The sequence below is a fragment of the Stigmatopora argus genome, chromosome 8 (genome assembly GCF_051989625.1).
Source record: "Stigmatopora argus isolate UIUO_Sarg chromosome 8, RoL_Sarg_1.0, whole genome shotgun sequence".
NCBI lineage: Eukaryota > Metazoa > Chordata > Actinopteri > Syngnathiformes > Syngnathidae > Stigmatopora > Stigmatopora argus.
In genome coordinates this window covers 8,149,779-8,172,316 of record NC_135394.1, presented here as the reverse complement: position 1 = coordinate 8,172,316, position 22,538 = coordinate 8,149,779, and the positions used below count along the sequence as shown (strand labels likewise).

The 22,538-nt window shown below is 36.7% G+C and overlaps 1 protein-coding gene across 6 annotated transcripts in view; it reads right to left on the bottom strand.

Annotated features, from left to right (window-relative positions):
• Positions 1-22,538, bottom strand: part of LOC144079403 (uncharacterized) — a 96,936-nt gene that overhangs the window by 35,762 nt on the left and 38,636 nt on the right. For 3 of the 6 annotated variants that reach the window (XR_013301511.1, XR_013301514.1, XM_077608150.1), the window contains exons 3-4: positions 11,073-11,140; positions 2,806-2,901 (exon numbers count right to left, since the gene is read on the bottom strand). Coding sequence is in view for 2 of the 6 variants with exons in the window: in XM_077608150.1 (XP_077464276.1) it covers positions 2,806-2,901; positions 11,073-11,135 (159 nt within the window). In the remaining 4 variants the exon portion in view is untranslated. Of the gene's footprint in view, positions 1-2,805; positions 2,902-11,072; positions 11,141-12,449; positions 12,511-22,538 lie in introns of those variants that run through there. The other 3 variants (XR_013301512.1, XR_013301513.1, XM_077608152.1) reach the window with 2 other exon arrangements.

Genomic DNA, 22,538 nt, shown 5'->3' with positions numbered 1-22,538 from the left:
TGGCCATCGTGGGGCTATTCCATTTACAAATTGATCTAAACTAAACTAAACAGAACATGCAAACTCTACACATTGTTGACCGCCTTAGGATCGGACCCTCGACCCCAGAAGAGTGAGGCCGATACGCTAACCACTCATCCGCCGGGCCGCCTGGGTGTAACTCGTTTAGTAGCTATTTATATAACTGTAGAAATACAGAAATACAGCATATGACACAGACAGATAATGGCTGCAAATGAGAACATTTTTGAGGAATGACTAACCCAGGGGTCACCAACTACGGACTTTGAGGGCACCTATCCAGTCTTTTTTCCATATCTTACTTCTCCAACACACCAGAATCAAATAATCAGGGTCCTTATCAGTTTTCTGGACAGTTTGCTGGGGAGTTGATCATTTGATTCAGGTGTGTTGGAAGAGGGAGACATGGAAAGCAGACTGGATAGCTGCCCCTGAGGACTGGAGTTGGTGATCTCTGAACCCATCATAACAGAAAATTAGTTCAGCTAGGACAGGCAAAGTGAGTTTACTAGAGACATGTGAAACAAAAATGCTCCAACAAAATAATAACTCTCTTAAAATGCGAATGTGTTCATAAGATTGTAAGAGACCAAAGAGTCTGAAGAATTGGCCGTATTGATCCTGTTAAAGACCTCATTTTTCCCCAATATATCCACAAACGTGTTAGCAAAATGTGTTTCTCCCCCCTAAAACTCTTTTCTATCTAGTCATAATTTGAGTCAGTGAAAACAATAGAAATCTAATTAAAAGATAGTTCAACCAATTAACTTCTTGCTATAAGTTTCAAATGCAAAGAGTAAATATAGGAGAGTAAAAAAACAACTTTCTGCAAAACTAAAACAGAACCCAAATTAATAATTTGTTCACGCTAAGTGCGCATCCAATTCAAATAAACAATAAACTGGTTCACCTCTTTGTTGTTTTTATCCAATCTTATTAGAGCGAAAGCCCACAGTCCCTTAGAACATGGTGTGATATTTTTGCTTGGTAATGAACATGAAAAAAGTAATGCAAAGATAATCTACAAAGAGACTAATCTAATGAGATTAGGAAATGGCCAGAGATACAGAATAGTTTTGCTAGAGCATTATTAATTTGCAAACAAACACTGACATTGATTTGTCACTACAATACACAATAATGACAATTTGGAAAGGCTAACAAATTATAGTTTGACAAATAACCGGAAATCATTGATGTAATTCTAAAGGGATGAATATATTGAAAGACAGTTTTTGATGGATTCATCATTAACAGTAAAACCACTGTCCCCACCGCTGATAAAATATAGACAGATCCTAAAAATGATGATAGTTTAAGATTGAAATTATCCCAGTGCTGCGACTCTATTGTTTGTAAGAAAAGCACAGGAGTCATGACTGAGGTACAGGTTAAAGTTATTAATTACATTGGCCTGAGAAATTGTGATGCACATCTCCTTAAATAAAGATATCATATTTTTAGAACATATTGAAAATATTTGTCTTTTAAATTTCAAATAGTACTTAAGAGCGCACATCAAGTCTATTTATTGTCCACTTTGCTGTGTATATTTGCAGTGGAGTCAGTGCAATAAACAGTTTTTATTGACAGCAAGGATTTGGGATTCACAGTCGGGCTTTGACATTGAAACCCCATTTTGCTCTCAATGGTAACATGAAGTGCCAAATGTTCCTATCAAAGATGATATTGGCAGCAGAGAATAAAATAGCCCATAATTTTGACCCCAAGACCCTCCACTTCCCACTTTGCACTCTCAGTTTCACTCGAAACACAACTCCCATAAAATGTTGGCTCCATCATCACCAAAGAAGACAGGCCAATATGTTGGAAGCCACTCTCAGGAGAAAAAGCACTGGTGCCTCAACAACCCATAACAATACTCTCCAAAAAAACACTAAAATCTGATGGGAATTCATTTAGACAGCAGGGCACACTCTTCAAAATTTCTATTACACTTTTACATTAAATCTCATTCTGAGTGTCAGATGAGTTTGCAGTCATTCTAGACTGTGAGGTAGTGTGAACAAAGTGTACAAGAGGGACAGAGCAGAAAAGTGACACCAATTGGGTGCCAAATGTACATGTTTTACTATAATTCAGAGAAAAACAGTGACTACAGTCCAATATACAGTACGTTGCAAAAGTCTAGAGTGGCTTACCTTTTAACTTCATGTCACAATGGCATCAATGAAACCATCTAACACCCCAAATTATAATGGCACCATACACACACATATCCATCATCCCCTCCAAACCACGAAGCAGTAGTAAAACACAGTATTAAAAGTAGAGGCATATTTTTCACTTTCCATTCACACATCAGATTATTTTTGCCAAATGGAATAAATTGCTACATCGTTCATTTAACATATTCTGTGAGTAGTATATATCCTTCCTGAAGCTAAACTATCAGATAAAACTAATTTCCACTTTCCATTTCTGTGCATCTGGCCATTCTATCGGACTGTGGCAACTTGTGCTGACCTCTCTTACAGCAATTTTATGTTTGCATTTTTCCACAAACAACTCCAATTCCATCACTCCAAAAATATGTGGTTGTCGAGTGAAAACCATCACAGTTATCTGAAGCATAAAATCTGACTTGAAATATCCCAGAAGCCACCACATTTTCATCAAGCCCAAAAATAAGCGTTTTCACAACACAAATCACCAGAAATCCTTCACTACTTTTCTGCCTGAGTTATCTGTAAAGATAACGGGATCACACAAAAGTGCCTAAAATTTCTATTGTTGTAGAAAAGAAATTAGCAGCCACCTTACCAGAACACTGCTCAGCTCCAATATCCATGCTAAAGGAAGTTTTGTGGACAACTCTTGCTTCCAGCCATTTTCAGGTAAAAGCCTTGCACCAATGCCCTTTATTTTGACAGAAAAGAAACAGCATGTTACTTTTAAACTTAATTGCAACTGTCAGTAGCCAACATCAGTCCTGAAAGAGGGTTTATGTGACATAATTCCAAAACACACTCATTTCTCCCCATCTGTTGAAGGACATCGATAAGATAGTAGTCCTACCTTTGGGGGACAAAAAAAAACCCAAAATGAAATATACTGCAGGATGGATAAAGTAGAAATGTGTCGTATGTAATGGTGTGTCATACTATATACTGTACAACGTGAAAAGGTCACAAGAGGAGTAAACATACTCCTCCCATTAGAAAGCCTAGGGTATGTCATCAATTTTAAGGAGCAAGAAATGAAGTCACTGGAGGACAGAGTGCCCATAGCTAGGACTGGACAAAACAGGGCACAGAAAATCCATAAATAAACCCAACTGGCTTCTGCTTTTGCTCCAATACAACAAATTTATTGTGCGTTGGCTTTGTTTGAAAATAAAGAATAGGAAAAAGATGAATAAAAGTGGGAAAAGAACCAAAATATTTCCCTGGCACGACGACATCATTAAATTGAAAGGAAGTAAACAAGGGGACAAATCTGAAGTCCTGCATGCCGGAACGTGACATCGTTGTAAGCACAAAGGAGTTGTTGGATCAAAGGCTTAGTGTAGTCAATGTGTCAAAGTCAATCATGACCAATGTTCTTTTAGTTGTTTTAGGTTTCACTCATTAACGGAAAGAGTTAATGAGTAAATCAGGGGGAGGCGAAAAGACCAGCAAACAATTATTTACTCAGATTCAAATAAGCAGCCCTCGTGCGAATGCCACAAGGCTTCGCTTAAGCATTTTAACAATGAGCGTCCATCTGTGGGAATTCACTCATTAGCACATTTTCTTTCACAGAGACTGCAAGAATGTGATACGATATGCCACCGACTGTAATAGGGGAGTGTGACTTTTGTCTGGACTACAAGGATGAAACATTATCCTACAAGAAAGTAATACAAAGTCTTGTGCAGGATTTATAACAAGGCACTGGCGCCACAATACAAACATCAAATGAAATGAAGGAACAAGGCTAAGCATAATGACTGAAGTTGAAGGAGGTGTCATGAAAAGGACAGAAAATGTCTACACCTGCTGCTGTGTCCAACTGACTTGACCTCAGGCGATTTCAAAAAGTGGTTCATTTAATGAATAGCTCAATTTGGACATCATTAGTATAGGGCACTTTTAATTCACAATACATTTGCTAGAACATGATCAAGCATTGATTGAAATGTGTACTTCAAGTTTAAAGAGGTTAACATCCTAAAAAAGCTTTAGATATCACCACACTCCCATTTGAGAAAGATACATACCCGATGTTTGACAACATGAGTATTTGTCTCGATACAGCCATCCCTATTATACATGAACTAATGTATTATGAATAAATCATGTAGTTAAATGTAGGATGCATTCCGTAATGTATGCAATTTACCATACTAAGGGTGATGCACAGGCTGTAATTATCTGGGAGCACGCTAATCAGCCCTCATTATACAGTATTCGAGACATCTTCTTGTGGAGACCAGTAGTAGGAAAGGCGAGCACACACCTTTCAAGTTGTCTACCATTAAAAGGCCAAGCCTCACACATCTCCATGCTGACATATTTACGCAGGCCTCTCCAATAATAGAGCTTTGTTTGCTCTCTTGCTTATCTTCCCGTAGAAGACTGTTGACTTGCACAGCAACACGCCTTCCTGAAGCACTTTCACTGAGTTACTGTGAGCCATCTGGCCTTGGTTCAAAACCCCTCGGTCTCTTCCAGAAAGCTTGGACGCTATAGCACATTGCCGCGCATAAAAATGCACCATATTCCAAGAAAGACTAGTTGTATTAAGTATCATTTTGAAAATTTACTTGTGTGGTGCTTCTATAATTTATATGCAAGTGCCCCACTTAATACATTGACACTAGTGCTGTAAACAATGTTTTGGATGTTTATTAATTTGATGTATTCACTAATGGGTTTGTTGTCAGTAGATGTACACAGCATAGTAATATAATAAATGTTTGCCATTTTTTAGCTACAGCTAAGTAAACCACTTTAGTTTACACATGAATCTTAGGTTCGACAATTACAGCCAGACAGATACATATAAATAAATCCTTTAGCTAGTGACTTCTGTAATAGCTTCCTCTTTTCAGTTACCCTGAATTTGTATTGATAAATGAAAACATTTTGTATTGTTTTATACAGAGTATTAATTTTCCTTTTCACTGTAAGGAAAGCTCAATTAGCAAAGTAAAAACAGCAGAGTCATTATGACTGAAAAAGTAATTATGTTATTGGAGTGAAAATTGACGACCTCACAAATCAAATTTATGGCACACTATATATATATATATATATATATATATATATATATATATATATATATATATATATATATATATATTTATATATAAATAAATAAATAAATGTACGTACTGTTCAGTAATTGATAGACCTTTTTAAATACCTGCTTTGGTGTTCCATAAAGGTTACTTGAAAAGGACATCTAAGGTAGGGAGGTATATTAGGATATTTTTATTATATTTTTCTTCTTCTCTACTATAGCCAGCCACCTTTTTGACCCCTGCGCTTGCTTACTGAAAGAAAAGGTCTACTGGGAAATACACTGGGACATGGGAATTAATCTTGTATGGCAAGATGTAGACTTTATTTGTGAAATTGCTACCACCATGTTTTTTTCTTTCTTAATCTGAGAAGTTAAACCATTGTTTCATTATAATGAGTCTTTAAAACTAATGGCTATAGTAGTAGATTTTCCTTTTTCAGGAGAAAAAGCTGTAATTGTCTGTAACCATCTCTGAACTAGTGAAGCCAAGCTAATTTGTCATTTTAAACAGAGACTGTCTTTTAGGTGACGTTAATAGAGCAAAGAGGGTGTCATAGTGGCACACATGATAATAAAAATGCACATTATAACCAAAGATGGAAAAAATAGGCTTACGTGTCACTGATAATGTCTTTATGGATACCGTGACATACATTGTACACTGGTCAGTGAGCTGGGAACGGCTTCTATTCTCGCATTCTTCCTATGCTATTATCATATATTACATTGAGCATGATCCACAATGGAAATTAAGAAAATCAAGGTTGAGGAACAAAATTTAAACTAATCCTACAATGACATTTTGATTTATTGAAACAGGACATCCAGTGGCAGGAAATGCATTATAAGGAAGGGCTTTGGTAGAAATTTTATTCAGAAGCTTAATTTGTTCTGATGAGACACATCCACACCTTAAAAAAGAAGCAGAGGAAATAATGCCTCTGATAAACAAAGACAGGGCGGAACGGGAAGCTCAGCAAAACCAACCAAGTGTATCATTTAGTTATAGACCGTAACTGTACTGAAGTTGCGGGTGAAGCGTTAGATTCATGGCTGATTACACATTGCTTTATAGACTTGACTTCACGCCCAGTATATTGTCAGTGATACTTTACCAAATGACCAGCAATCAAAACAAATATTTGTATTTTTTGTTTGTATTTGAAAAATGTCTACAATGCAAATACTGCCAAACAACTAATTACAACAAAAAAATGAAGTTTCAACCTCACAACTTTAATAAATCACTATCTGGGCGTTCAAAAAAAATGAACAACTCCATTGCCCTCCATGATGTTTGTGACAGGAAAGATGCTGTGAAAAGGTTATAGCTGACAGTTTAGCGGGCTGCTTTGTTACGTGAAGAGCCATATGTTGCAGGGCTCCTCAAAGGCTAAATACTATCAGCAAACAAACATTTTGTAGTGCAGATCTCCAAGGTGTAATTAACTAGATTCATGTGCTCCTAGTCACAATGCTGTTGATCAATTTGTATACTTCATTGCCTTTAAAAAACAAATGATTTACCTGTCAAACCAATCCTCATTAGTAAAATGTATGATTTAATGTGATAATACTTTATAATCGTCATTATATCTTAATAATTTTTAGAATATGCATGCTAGCTGCACTGAAATCAGACAATATTATAATCCCCCTTCAAAACCAAACAAGGCAACAACAAAAAAATAATTGTAAAACAAGTAAGCAAATTTGCAGTGTATCTTTGATGAGGGAAGAACAATGAAAAAAAAGATGAAAAGAAGCCTAGGTACAGTATTTACAGTTTACAGCATTTCAACAATGACCAAAAACAAAGTTGTAAAATAAAACTCACTTAAATTTTGAGTTTAAATCTCTGATAATGCACAACAATTTAAATGATATGTAATTAAGTCCTAAACAAATTTTCCCCAATGGATACGATTAATGTGGAACTTATTACAGGCTATGGCACCCAAGGGGGTAATACATTCATACTAATCTCATTGTTGTCAGCCTAGGGGCTTCATAGCTTTTGAAATGGCTTCGCATTAAGGGCAAGAGTAGACAGGAGGTAGAGAGTTCTGGGAGTTAAAATTAGAGCTATGATAAATGACCTGCACGCAAGCTTATACTGTCAAAAAAAAAGAAAAAAAAACGACAAGCAGAAACAACAGAAGAAGCATTTTCTGTACGCGAGGCATGGGTCTGCTGGGAATTACCCACTATGACTGACAGAGGCGGAAGATAAGTATGTTTTCTTTTTTTTTTTTCATTCGCCAGTGTTTTGAGTCACAGTAAATTGATTCACAGACGATAGAAAAGAATTATAATGTCATATATAGTGGACTTTTTTTTTCTTGATTCTGGCCTAATACGAAATATTAGGAAGTGGAAATTCCAGGCAGGACTATATAGAAATATGATCATCAACCAATCAAATTTAAAAGCGTCACGTTCCATATAATGATTATGCATCACCAGTATATGACGAATCACCACTTTTGGCCTTGCGGTTGCATTAATTGCTTGGTCCATTACTTGGATTGGGGGATTTAAAAGCATGCAAATAAAAAATAGCTCTCCAAACTTTCAGGCTTCAGACATACTGGAGACATTGGCATTGACAAAAAAGTTAATGTCAGAAGCAGGTCGGTGAGTGATGGATCTTTACTAGAGAGCTCAAAGTGTGTTTAGCACGGAAACACTCCTCATTCACGGAGCTAAAAGCCTGTGCAAATAATATTACATCAAATTGCTTTGTTGGGAGTCAGACATATAAAAGACAAATAAAAATGACCTCATCCAAACAGATGAATGTTTCTCAAATTTCCAGAAAGTTAGTAATATGAAGCTACATGGGAAAAAAAATTGAAGGCATTTATATCAAGTCTTTGGGAAAGGTGATGGATTTTTAAGATAGAAAACTAATTGGATGAGACTCTTGTCTGTTATTCCAGTATAGAGATCAACAATAGATTGACAAAGCACAGGCACCATTTCATATCAGCAGACAATTCTTGGTTGCAGCACAAAATGTTGGTGCATTCTAAAAAAATGGCTACTTAGGAAAATCTATATTTTTCTCTTAAAGCCACCGAATGCATTCCATTACTGACATTTTTGCAAGAAACACTATATATGCATTTTTAAAGAACAATAAGTGGAGTGGAGTGGAATAGGGTCGCAATTTGTTTGGTAATATACATGGATTAAATAACATAGATGATGTTTGTTTCTATGTGTGATGACTTTCAGATGTGGAAACAGTTTTGATGAAACAGTAGTGTGTAGATTGTAGATTAACATGTTTAGCCTGAACCAAGATCGTGACTGCATTTTTTTGTTTTTTGTTTGTTTGTTTTGCCTGTTGTGTTCAGTTGCTTGGACACACAATAGCAAACCTCACTGCTTTTTAAAGTTGGAACAGTTTTACCACACCACAAGGAAATTCGAAATATTCTCTTTGGGGTTATTCATTTTGCATTTATCAATTGTAACTGACTAGGAAAGGGTTTAAGGGGACAATATACGTATGCTACCTGACTATACTGAATAGCATTAACAATTAGTCAGTCAAAGTAAGCTTAACTTCATAGTATTAGTCACACCAAATGTTGGTGCAGGAAATCTACACATGGTTAAAATCATATGTTGTCAACTACAGAAAAGAAAAAAAGAAAGAGCAAAAGTGGATGACATGCAAATAAATCATCTATACTGTCACCATTGAGCTGAAGATTTGTACGACCAAATCGGATCAAAGTTTTTTGTTCTCGTTTGAATGATTAAAAATGTAATAACCATGTATCCAATAAAATGGTAAAATACATTTGATTTGGAATATTCCACTTGTAATGTTAGTGAGACAAACATTTAACTCTGTACCTCAGATTTGTGTATTTTGATGCCTCCTCGTTATAAAACTGTCAGTGAGCTGGAATATTTCAAGTGCCAATTAACTGTTAATGTTATCCTTATATTGCAAACTCTAGAAGGACAATTTCTTCTAAATAAATGCATTTTTGAATAATGCTAACAGTGATCTTAACAGCACACCCACTCCTAAAGACTGCTTAGCAAAGTAAGGACCTAGGTAATTACATAGCTTACAGCATTGAGCGTAACTCTGCCAATTAACCTTGCTGAGATCCCTGTAAATGTTTCCTCCTGCTAGATGAGCATTTAAACAATCCACTACTCAACATACATCCTGTTTTTTGTTTGCATTATTGTAAGACATCTCCCTAACGTTATTAACAAATAGGCCTACGGTTTCATGTGAGGGTCGCAGTGTAGTAGATGGGGAAGTCGATTTCTTCAAGATAATGGCTTAAATTGCTTTCAGATTGTAATATCAGCCTTGTATTTAGGTTAAATGAGATGAGGGTTTATTGTTCTGAACCTGTCGGTGATGATGTCATTGTAATGATGGAACCTAGAGTATCCAGCTGTCAGATCCTGATAATGTAAACAACTGGCACAACATCCCTTTTGCCTTTTGTATGTATAAATGTCAAATTAGAGCTCAATGGGAGGAAATCCCCGGTTTGTCCTGAAAAAATGAAAACACGCACAAATGAAAATATCCACTAAAGCCTTTGTGTAACGTGAAGCATCAGTGAGCATGTAATCCTCAAAGAATTTCCGGCAGTGGTGGAATAACTTTGAGAGGCAGACAAGGATGATTTTGCATAGTCCCTGAAATGAACTTATTCCTAAAAATACAGCTGAATAGCAGCTTTGAATGAAAGAGTAGGTAACATGTAAAGCAAATAGATTTAGGAAATTAAAGTATATGCTATTTTTTGTTAAGGAATTGGGAGCAAAAGAAAAAAAAGAAGTATTTTTATGAATAGAAAAATTGACTAATTATTCGGATACATGGCTATTTTTAAGTCCTTAGCAAACCGAGCTACTGTATCAAGAAAAGTTAAATAGCAAACCTTCTGTGGTTTAACCACAATGCTCCAAGAGCGTTATCTTGGGGAGAAAAGACATGCTGGCATTTCTATCGCTAATGTGTTTTCCACTGCCTTTGAGACCAAACCAGCATTTGTTTCAAATTATACCCACAAAAGCTGCGGCAGCTCCATTGTGTTCAGGATGGTTTATTTGCCAAAGCACTTTGCATATTCCCATGAAGCTTGCACAACCCTGCAGCCGACACAAGTCCAATCAGAAAGCGTCGAATAACAGTGACAATAATCAGAAGGATATGTTGCAATCACTGCTACACAGCAAGAGTTCCGCTCACAGGAAACAGCGTGAGCGCCAGCTATCAAACAGTAAGAGGCTTGTGACATCAAAATCAATGCTTTCAGATTTCCTTATTAATAAACATGACCAATTAAGTTAGCAAACTATTTACCAACAGTCTGATTCAAGATGCGTTTTTATCAGTACATGTTACAGTTATTTTGAGATTGTAACATCAAATACACAATGTCCTCAGATTTTACGGACCCTGCAAAATGACAACATTTTGCCATGTAAACTTTACACTACAGAGGAATAGGTAAGATGGACCAAACGGTCCAAATTTGAACAAGTTAAAGTATACATAAGGTTCCAAAATCATAAAAAACACAGCCAGTGGCCAGTTAGTGTCATCAAACCCTGACTGACCTTTCAGCCCAGGGGTCACCAACTCCGATCCTCAATCCTTTACTCTTGACTTATATAATGGGACATGTCATTTAATAAAATCACCAAGCAATTACTAAAATACCTAAAATCTCTATATATTTTGCATACATGTATTTATAAATGGTAAATATGCAAAACTGAGGTGAAAAATACTAACTTCTGTTATTTACCTTTAATATATGAAGGGGCTGAAACCAATTCCACAAAAGGCCGCAGGGGGTGCAGGTTTTCATTCAATCTGAAAAAAAAGAATACATTTTCACCAATCTGGTGTCTTACAAGTGTGATCATTTGATTAGAGTCAGAAGCTGCTTGTTTCACAGCTGAAACCTCATTGGTTAAACAGTCTGTGCTAAAGCTGTTGGAATGAAAACCCACACCCGCTGCGGCCCTTTGTGGAATTGGTTTGAGACCTCTGCTATAAGATGATACGTTGCCACGTTGCTGGGGCAACCCCAAGCTATCACACCAATAGCTAGTCTGGTATGTCAATCTTTTCCTGGTGAATTGCAGTACCGGATAGGTCCAACATGTAAGTATATCAATCAGTCAGCCAGGAAATAGCATGAGAAAAAGCAAACCCATTTAACAAAAAGACCTGTCAAAACAGAAAAGGAGGACCAGTGTTGAATTCTTCAGGCTTTAGGAACATACTAAGTTGCATATAACAACTTTAGATGATGAAAAAGAAATATAATTGAGGTTAGAATAGTATATGTGGCCTTTAAACTGTCATCAATCAACACATGTACAATGGTGTATCTCTGTGATGCACCATTATTTAGTTGTCATCCAAACACAGAATAGCTGAGTACTCTAAAATTAAGATGGATATTTTTTTGCACAAATGGAGACTTAATATACACTTTGGCGTGTTCATAAAATTATGCAGCAGAGTGTAAACTAAATTTCAGCTTCAGGGAGGACAATGAGGGTACCAAAACATTGCAATGTGTCAACATCAAATCAGCACTTGAGGAAAATGTAACCATTGTGTCTTCCAACTGGCCAAATCAACCACATTAATTGGTTCTTTCAAATGTTGCTCATCACATAAATAACCACCAAGCATTGGAAGATAAAGTGAGAGGTGCAAATAAGACATACATTCCAGTCCATTTAACCAAGGCCCATTTTTGAAATGTAAAGTGCAACATGCCCAGATAACTGCGCATTTTAAAGTGATGAAACAAAGCCATTGTCAGTGACAGCAGATAGGTGTTGAAGTGATTCTAATTATATGTATGGCATTGTTTGTGCATTGATGTGTGCATGCATTAGGAAAGTTGTTTGGCTTTGTCTTGATGTGCTACATTTATTTTAGGCTTCTGACAGAATATGCCATTACCTGTTTCCATGTTGCTTCGCTCGGTATGCCAACCTCATATTAGAAATGTGATCATATTACATTTGGTTGCCATGTGTGGGTGTTTTGTTTCCCCCTTATCACAATGCCATGTTCAAATGCTAGATAAAATGTTTGCACTAAATCATGTCTGCCTTCTAAAACAATGTACAAATAGAGCTATAACAAAAATTATACATACATTAGAGGTTAGAGGTGTTTCTCCTCCAACACACCTGGATCAAATGATCAGGATTTTTTTTCTTGACAGCTTGCTGATGAGTTGATCATTTGTTGCAGGTGTGGTAGAGGAGGGAGAGATGGAAAAAGCGGATAGCGGAGTTGGTGACCCCTGTTATAAATGCAAAAAAAGAATAAAATATGGTGCTTTTTTATTTATTATAATTGGAAAGTGCATATTATTTAACATGCATGTGTAAATATATGCAAGAAGTCAAAGATTGCTTTTCCCCTGCAATCCCTGTCAGGTAAAAAAAAAACTATTTAAAATGAAAGAAAACAAACAGAAGGAAAAATAAACCAACAATAGAAGAGTTGCACAACTAATAGGACAAAATAAAGAAAACGAAAAGGACATTGGTTCCAACTATGTATATATAATTCAAATAATCCTGGAATGTATGATAATATTTTGGAATGTTTAATATACTGGAAAATGTTTTTTTTAATTAAGAATTGTGATTGAGAAATTAACATTGTTTTTATTAAAATAGTTGTCACTGTATCATCTGCTAGATCCAAGTAGCCTATTATTTTGTTTCCTCTGGGGGTAAGTAGTTTGTGTGTGTGTGTGTGGGGGGGGGGTGTAACTAGATGGTTACATTATATAACTATATGGTAATGACCCTAACTCTGAAGCCACATTTATGCCGAGCAATACAATTTGGTTCACTTTTCTAGAGCCTAATTTGACCAAGAAAGCTGAGCCCTGCTAATAATGCAAAATTGTAGCAGCAGGGTACACCAGAGAATTTAACAAGGAAACCAACATGCGCAAACTTTTTCAAATCATCCCTTTGTCATAAACCACAGCTTTGGTTTCCCTAAAACTGTTTTATGTCTAAAAGCAGCATGCAAATTAGGATTTTTTTTAATGAAAAAAAAAAAAGAACACCTGATTTGGGGAAAAAATAAAATTAAATACACATTGATATGGTTGCACAGTCACTGTCTCTCTGTGGCTCAGCTTCCCCCGGATCTGTGAAGTCCGAACCAAAGAGGAGGTAATTAACCAAATCTTTTTGGAGGTTGACATTTTTGATTGGGAAAAATTGATCTCAGCATATTAGCCCACACATTTAGTCGGTGGTGTGAACTTAACAATATACATGACTAGACAATAAAGAGGAGGAAATGTGTTGAAGTAGTGAAATATTTTTTCTTAATTATATATTTTATTTCCTTTTTTTAGTTATTCTCTCAAAGCAGACAAGATCCAGAAAATTTCCTGCTAGTATGGACAGGTTCACATGTGGGTCAGATGATAAAATAATGACAAATGAGGACAATGAGAACCATGCAATCTGATCTTGGCTTTAACAGTTAACAAAATGAAAGAAATAGCATGATTTCATTGGAAATGTGACCTGAAGCAAACCTTGGTCCTTTGCACCAACCCAAATAGCCAGCGTAGGCCGTTCCACGCGAAGTAGGTGAATTTGAGTTGCCGAATACATAGACTTGTGTTATATATTAATTAACTGCTTTCTCTTTGGGAGAATGCTTTTTTTCAGGTCAAAATGAATTCAGTTAGTCCTGTCTTTTGAGGTTTCATTTTATCCTATGTTCAGGATTTATTGTGACTAGTGTCACCTTAGTATGTATTTCAATGTCTCGCAAACACCATCTAAACTATAAAAAGTGGGAAACACCTCACCAAGAAGGACAAGGCAAAAACAACCCCACACAGCCTCGAGGGTCCCCCAGGCCATATTTTAAGTAGGCTCGAGGGTGAATAAAGCTGTGTATATTCCATTTGTATCTTTCTGCGTCTTTCACTGGTCGAAGATGACTGACTTGATGCTAATAAGCTTGCTCTGTCATGCTTAGACTGTTAGACCTGATACTAGTGCATGTTAAGATAAAGAGCCAAATCCCAAAGGTTCTGGATCTCGCTGGAGTTTTAGCATATGAATGAACATAAGAAATGCAAATTCATCTCTCCAAAACTTCTCTCCATGTCTCATTCTCTTGAAAGTTCTTGCTAAACAAATTCGTCTATCCAAGCTGATGCTTCTGCCTGGTGATAGATAGGGGGAGTTCATGGCTGGCTGGCTTTACATTTTGTGCTTGCTGATTGGCAGTGTCCAGCGGGCCGGTTCCTCCAAGAATCACCCTCTACGGTCTGGAGGTCCTCTGCTATTGATTTCCTGCTCGAACTAGCTGCATGACCTGCCAATCAATGCTCCGAACAGTGGGATGTCACTGGGAGCAAGTTGGCGACATGCAATACTTGGCAGACGCGAAACTGATGGCGCCGATGTTACCAAAGCATCTCCGACTGCAGAGGGAGGTAGACAAAACTCAACTTTTAATCTTTGAATTTAGCCAAAGAAAGTTCATCTTAAATTAACCAGCAATGTGGTCCCCGTTCATCGAAAATCCAATCAGTCTGAAGCGAATCACCTTTCGCCAGGCAAAATAATCAGTCATGGTTATTTTCTTTTTCTGTAAAGAGCAAGCAAGTGTGACTTTGTCCACTCATTCCGTCCAAGTTACAAGCGATTAGCTGTTCGGGATGAGTCATTTGCAACGAGAACCACGGAGTGGAAACTATTGAGAAACATCACACCATTGGAGTTTTGCTGCTGTGGACTCACAGGAGGAGGGGGAGCCCAGAATAAATAAATACTCTTTCTAATTTGCTGATTTTGTGGCCACCCAGAGTGCTTTTTCGTTCATGGAGCAAGGAAATGCCTGTGGCCATGTTTAAAACATTTAATTATCACATCAATGGCATTCTTTTCTAGCCCCTTAAGAACAAATTACGTTGGAGAAACTATTGCTAAAGCTCTTAGAGATGAGTCTAAATGAAAATAACAATTAACTCGAAATACTGATGCCACTTTATGCCAGTGTTTAAGTAATTTCAAAAGTTACATTTTGGCAAGGCTAAACATGTCAAGACAGTTGTTACAGACGGAATACAGAAATGGATCTTATAAAATAGGTTCGAATCATCTCCAACTGTTATACGGTTATATCATAGTCTCATGCAATGAAACATTTTGCTGCATAATATCCTAACAGTGATATTTGATAAAAAAAGACTACATTACAATATATTTTTATAGGTTTTTATGTCTCATATACAAAAAGCTTTATCACCAGCTCCCTAAAAAGTAATTTATATATGAAATCTATCCAATGTTTTATTCATGTTTGAAAGTGGAAATTTTGAACTGTATGATTTGTATTACTATTGTTTTATCTACACTTTGAATTCGGCATTCTTCAATTCAATTTGATATTGTTACTAACAGCCTGTTTTTTTATCAGCCTGTTGTTGTAATGCTTGTTCCTCCGCAATAAGTAATCCTTATAGGCCCGTCGGCATGAAATAAAAATCACTACGAATACTATAATTATTTGAATTATAGAAAACACAATTTAAAACCATTTATATATTGACATTAGAAATATACTCATCTTACTCATGGCACTTTACTCTCAAAAAGCAACTGTTTCTTTAATAACTTTCCGAGGCTAGCCAGCAAAGATATTCAATTTATGCACTGCTATTGTATTGTTGTCAAGGATACTGGCGTCAGCGAAAATAATGTGCACTGGCGGTGCAGCATCAAAGTTGTCTGAAAAGAAAACACTTTACCTGCAGCTTCTCTGACACTTAGGAGAAAGCACCATTAGTGCATTATGCACGGTTGTGCATGTACCATATCAAGCGTCAGTGAAGGACGAGTGGCAGAGTAACATTCCCGTCGACCGTGCCACATTTCTTATTGGCAACCATCAGCATTTCTCGATGTAAATGCGGTTGAAACAAAGGGCCATTTTCCGATCCGCTGCCATGAAATCACTCTACCAAAGCTCCTGTAATGATTTACCTTGAGGGGGAAAATTTTGACTCAGGTAAAAATCCGCAGACAAAAGAAAAGCAGATTAAAATTGCAAAAAAAATTGGACATGATTTACGTATTATTGTATAATGTATTGAGATTGATTTTCAATATTTCAACAAATACAATGAAAAAATATTTTTATAAATTAATAATAGAATAATACATTTTCTATTAAGTGTATGCCCTGCTGATTGGCAAGCCATCGATTCAGGGTGTCCCCAGCCTAGTGCCTTTAGTTAGCTGGGTTAGGGTCCAGCCCCCCCCCACGACTCTTGTGAGAATGAATTTATTCAGTGTAAACATACAATCTAGCTTTTTAGAGCTGAATTAGAATGATTAAATATTATTGACTCATGCAGCGCCATTTTTCCTTACTGTAAAATGGTTATTTTAAATAATCTTAATTATGGCATTTTGACCACACGCATAGATGCATACAGTGGGACATTATTACTTGGGAAAACATGACAAATGTGGGTATTATGAGTGCTAAACATACAGTGTTCTTACAAGACAATAGATGGTATTTATAAATCAAATTTAACGGTGTATGACGCAAAAGAGAAATGTGAATGGCTGATCAATGTGGGTGCTGCTTGTTTAGGCTTCTAAGCTAAGGTTTTCCTCTCTGTGGACGGAAACAGATTTTTTTTTTGGTCCCAAGGTGCCTAGATATCTTTTTATGAATCCATCTCCAAAAATCTTATCGAATTCGCTTGGGACCACCCTCCACTCTTAAAACCCAATGTATGTGCACATACATATATGGATGATCAACACACAGAAGCAGGAAAGAGTACCTTGAGGGTATCAAGGTCATCTTGGGAAAAATAACATGATCTCCCTGGAATGTTCTCCCCCTTTGCACATCTCACATTCTTTTTGATCCTGTTCTTTCTGCCGGCTTTGATCAGCTACTTTTTATTCGTCATTGGCCATGATATGCGTGTGACAGGCAGCCGTGTGATTAGACAAGGATGGAGCGGCATAGAAGAACTTGCAGTTTAAGAGCTGCAGGGCACCCTTCCCCATCGTGATGGGCTTTGGTGTAATTAGACATTAGCACCCAGCAGGAAGCAGCTAACATCAGCCAAACCTCCATTAGAATGATTATCACAGATAATTCACTTTAATAAATACATACAGCACTGGACTCGTGCAGAATACCGATAAAAGCGGATGTGTTCGCAATTGCTGCTGAATTGATGTAAAGCAGCTGATTTTTATTACAAATTTAGAAAAAAGGAAATTTCAGAATAACAATTGTTATTAATATAAATAATAATTTGGAAAATTACGTATGTAGATAATGCCTAAAAAATGTGAAACAAAAATAACGCAAAAGTAACAATTAACTGTTAGTCTTAGCAACTCATTTACTTTAAGTAGTGACCATGTTTTCTCGTGTGAAGTTGGTTTTTTTCTCAACAAATACTATATGAATTTTCATTCAACACTTTTAAAAATTATGTCTTGCCATTAGAGAATGTTGTTCATTTTCAATTATGTTCTTCTGTTGGCGAAAGCAAATAATATCAGAGTTCAACAACACATCAATTACATTAAACGTAGTAATACAACAGTACTAATTTCTTCTATATAGATAAAATAAATGTATAAAATAAAATATAGATTTTCTCTCTCCTCAGAGCCTGTATTTATGATTGTGTTCTTAATATGAGAGACAGCTAAAGCATGGCTTGAAGCTACATACATTGACAAGGTTGGCCTGTTGGGAGCAATAGAGATAAGGGCAACTGGCAACCCTTGACTTTCGCTTCTCTTTAGCTACAATATATTGCACAGGGACTACTGTTTGGTTTTCTATTTGAAGACAATATTGACTAAGAAGTTAGTCAGGGAGTGAAAAATTATCACGGCATTTCCCCTGGTGTAGCATCAATCATCAACTAATTTTACCGGACTGCTCATGTAAGACACACAACTGAGAGTCTAGGTTCCCCAGACAGGCCTTTGTGTGGTGGGATGCTGCTTGGTTACACTGCGTTAGGGATTGCAGCTATGACTATTTGTCTTCCGAAACACACGTGCACAAACCCTATTTTTAAAGAAGTCTCACCTTTTGAAAATAATTTCATAATGTTATTGATTTCAATCAAGTTGATAGAGGCAAGAAGACGGAGAAGAAAATCTATAAATTGGTAATTTGAGGAAATGCATTTTAGTCGAAAAAGTAGGTCTAAAATAGTAGTTTCTGGGTAGATACTGTGTTCACAGACAGCAGGATAGACTAGTTGAAGACAAGATATAAATGGACATCATAATGTCAATGTAAATTTTTTTATATTTGCACAAGCAAGAAAGTGAAAAAAATAAAAATTTAACTAAGAAGAAATAAGCTGGAATCACTTGAAACAATTCCAAATGTTATTGGAAGGGGGCCTGTTCAGTGAAAACTGTTTAAAGTGAATATGAGGTGTGTTAGACCCGCATAACATTTCCATGTTGTATTATTGAGAGAGGTAACAAAGTCAAAGTAAAATAAACAAATACATTCATCTAATTGCTAAGCATTGAATATTCCGCTACTCATGCATCTCCAAACAGTGGTTAGGAGATAACGGGCAGGCCTGCCATTGTTAAGAATCTACCACGGATGATGGGTCTCTGTGTTTATATGAAAATTGACTTGAAATCCTTTTGTTTCCTTCAGACAGTACGGATGAAGTGAGAGACTGATGAATGTCTGGGGAGTGAGCAGGGAGACCAGAAGGAGGGAAAAACTGGATGTTGGCTCGTATTTACTGCTAATGGACTGCTACATGTATGTGTGTGTGTGTGTGTGTGTGTGTGGGTGTGTGGGTGTGTGGGTGTGTGGGTGTGTATGTGTGAAGATGTGTGTGTGCATGTCCTTCTAAAAGCGACAGGGACTTGGTCCAGGACTGATGAGATGCTTCAGGGATAATGCCAACCGTGGAGTTGATATGTGATTTGGGAGAAGGCTTTATGCAATTTTTTACTCATTATTCTTAATCACATACTTCAGCGTTTTCTTCGCACAACCCTCCCCCCTTTGTTTCTCCCACTCTCTCCTATCCTCATTCTACATGGCTGACATTGACAAATACAGGAACCCCATCGTATAGCCAGACTGGAGCGACAAATTATTCCTGGTTATTTTTTCCCCCTCTTTTTAAAAAGTCATTGGGATTCATCCGGGTGGCTTAAAAGCAGGGTACTTTTTATGGATAAGAAATTGTTAGCTGAGAACTCAGTGAGCCCCTAACCACCCCATATCCATTTCACATCCTTTGAAGGAGGTTAAAACTACTGAAAAAGTGTAGCTCCTTACTGTGATACAAGAAGGCAGCGTGTTTTTGTTTCTTTTGTAAAGTTATGTAGTTGAGAAATCCTTCGGGTGAGTCCACTTAATAACTTGTTCAAGATGAAAGGATGGGGGCTGCAAACTCTCAAGAACACATAGAACACCAGGAACAGCTGCTCAGAAGAATACATGATGCATCAATTTGTTCAAATTTGTCTGCTCAGTAGTTTAAAAAAGTGGAGAATTGCAATGTTGCCTTAATTGGTTATGTTTGACAAATGTAGTTGGATCAGTACAAGATCCAGTTAAAGCATCCATCAAGAAAATAATTACTAGTCGCAATGAACACCAACCCTGCCCTGCAATCCTCGTGAGGATAAGATGCTGAGAAGATGAATGAAAAATTTATCCAATATGACGCTCCAAAAGGTGATTGCATGTATAAAAAAGTATTCCGAAAATATTTATTAATGTATTTTGCTTTGAAGAACATTAGTAAAAAACTGCAAAATAACGAATACTAAATGGCTCGAGAAATTTGCTAGGATTCAACTTATTTCTTTTCTACATACTCAAGAGCATCCAAAAGTTAACTGAGATTTAAGTAAAATTTTAACATTAGAGCCCACTTCAAACTATCGTCTGTTTCCCCCGTACATTCAGATGGTGTGAAGTACTAGAAGGGGTGGGCTCAGCTCTTTGTAACCCTCTCAACAGGATAAGTGGTACAGAAAATGATTGGATGGCACTTTTGAGGTAATTCAACGAAAGTCATTAAGTAGAATACCATTTTGTGATGATGCTTTTAAGGACAGTTCCAGTTCAAATGTGTTGTGGCGTTCACACCTCTTTTTCACCTATTACTATCAGCCAAAAGCTATCATCATAGAAATTTTAGAGGTGTGAATGTTGGGAACATTTGTTGTTTGTAGGTTTTCTCCATCGTGGCAACTTTATTTTATTATTTTTCTAGTAGCTCAATTTTGTCATCTCTCTCTCTGAATAATATATATAATATTAATTACTGTGGTATAGAGGATAATGATGCAATCCTGCATATTGTTACACTGGCTCACTAGATGAGCTTTGAATTGAGTTGATTTAAATAGCTGACTACAGTTGTCCCAACAATTAATCAAAAGCATCATAAATTTTCTACATTAATTACTGCTAATTGAGAGGCTAATGACATGGTCCATCACTGTACTCATAAAGTTGCAAATAGCACTCCACAAGACACACTTCTTCAAGCCCAGGCGTGCTAATGTCACAGCAATGTTAATAATCATCAGACCTTGTGTAACTTCTCATTTTGTCTTCAGTCCCCAAGTTGCTTAATATTTAACACAAGTAGGATATTTTATTCATTAATTGTGCCCTAATATTCTGTGACACATGGAATGTTGCTACTGGTGGATGCTGGGTAGAAATTAACATCTCATTGCTTGCAATATGAAGCCCAGATGTTAAGCTGTTGATCAGTGTTGAAACAAAGTGTTTTCTATTGCTTTAATGTTCCAAATTAATGTTTTATAATAAAGTCTTACTGTCTGCGTGTGTATGATGATCTTGGTGAGTGATACAGCAGCCAGGCACAATGATTAAGTCTCACTTGTCGTATCACTGTGTGTTCTTATGCAGGGTTAAATGAGTATAATGCTAATAAGGTCTTGGATCAGGAGCGCCGTAATTAGAATTTTTGCAAGGATAGAAAAACAGCCTTTTGCAGTGGCAGGCTAATATATCCATAGCTTGTAGCTAAAAATTTACACAACAAAGACATTTCTTTTACATTAGATGATGTCAATGTGTTTGAAGAAAGCTAACCCTGGAAGTGTCGTATTTAGTTTTACGACAGGAGTTGTTTGTAGCATGGTAATAAAATTAGATGTCATGTTCATTCTATTACTTGTGCGTCATAACACTGCACAGTAAAATATTATTCCTGCATGTTACTGGTCGGACGTCAGTATGAGCCCAGCAGATTGAGAAATCAGACAAGGGGCAACCCTTACTCTCGGGCAAATTTAAGATAGACTACAGCTCATCTGTCACCCTAGAGAGGATGAACAATATATGAAATGGGTGGGTATATTTTTTCCATAGTGTTAATAGCATTAGAGAGATTATGCATCATACTTAATGCTGCTAAACATGTGCCAATGTCAACGCAGCCTTATTTATGTTAAGTACATTATCAAAGACATATTCCCGAGGTTATCCTGAGAACTATTTTGGTTAAATTAATTATTAAATCAAAATTTGTATTACAATTTTTTTTGTCTTAGGTCATTCAGCTTTGATGCGGACAGCAAAGCAGGGTGCTTTTTGCTCCATCCTAAACACAGCGTGAGCAGAAATCACTCTAACTGCATTAAGAACTTAAAGCTGTCACATTCGCTCCTTGAAACCATGCACATTAAACATAATCTGATGCCGAATTAGATGAGGATGAAATGATGTGTGTCAAATTTTCTAACAGAACCTAATTGAAAGTGATTTTCTCGTGATTAGGACTTATTGCAACAATATATCACATGATGATATTCCATAACTCTCCATTCGGTTGTGCTGTGATTGTTATATAAATAAAGGCAAAATTAAATGAAATACGGCAGGTACAGCTGATTGACTAGAGAAGTGATTGTTCAAAGATTATAAAGTCTTGCGTATTTACACTTTACATAGTTTGAGTTATTTCCTCTTCCAGGGGACTGGCACTCGGCTTGCTACGGATCCAATCAATTCTGCCATCTACTTTTGCACTACTCTACAACAGCACTATAAAATAGGTTTCGGGAAGGCAATGCTGGATTTGTACCAACCAAACTCTAATTGATGAAGACAAACCGCCGATTGAACAGTTAAACTTACTGCAACAAATGATTTTTATGCTCACATGTCA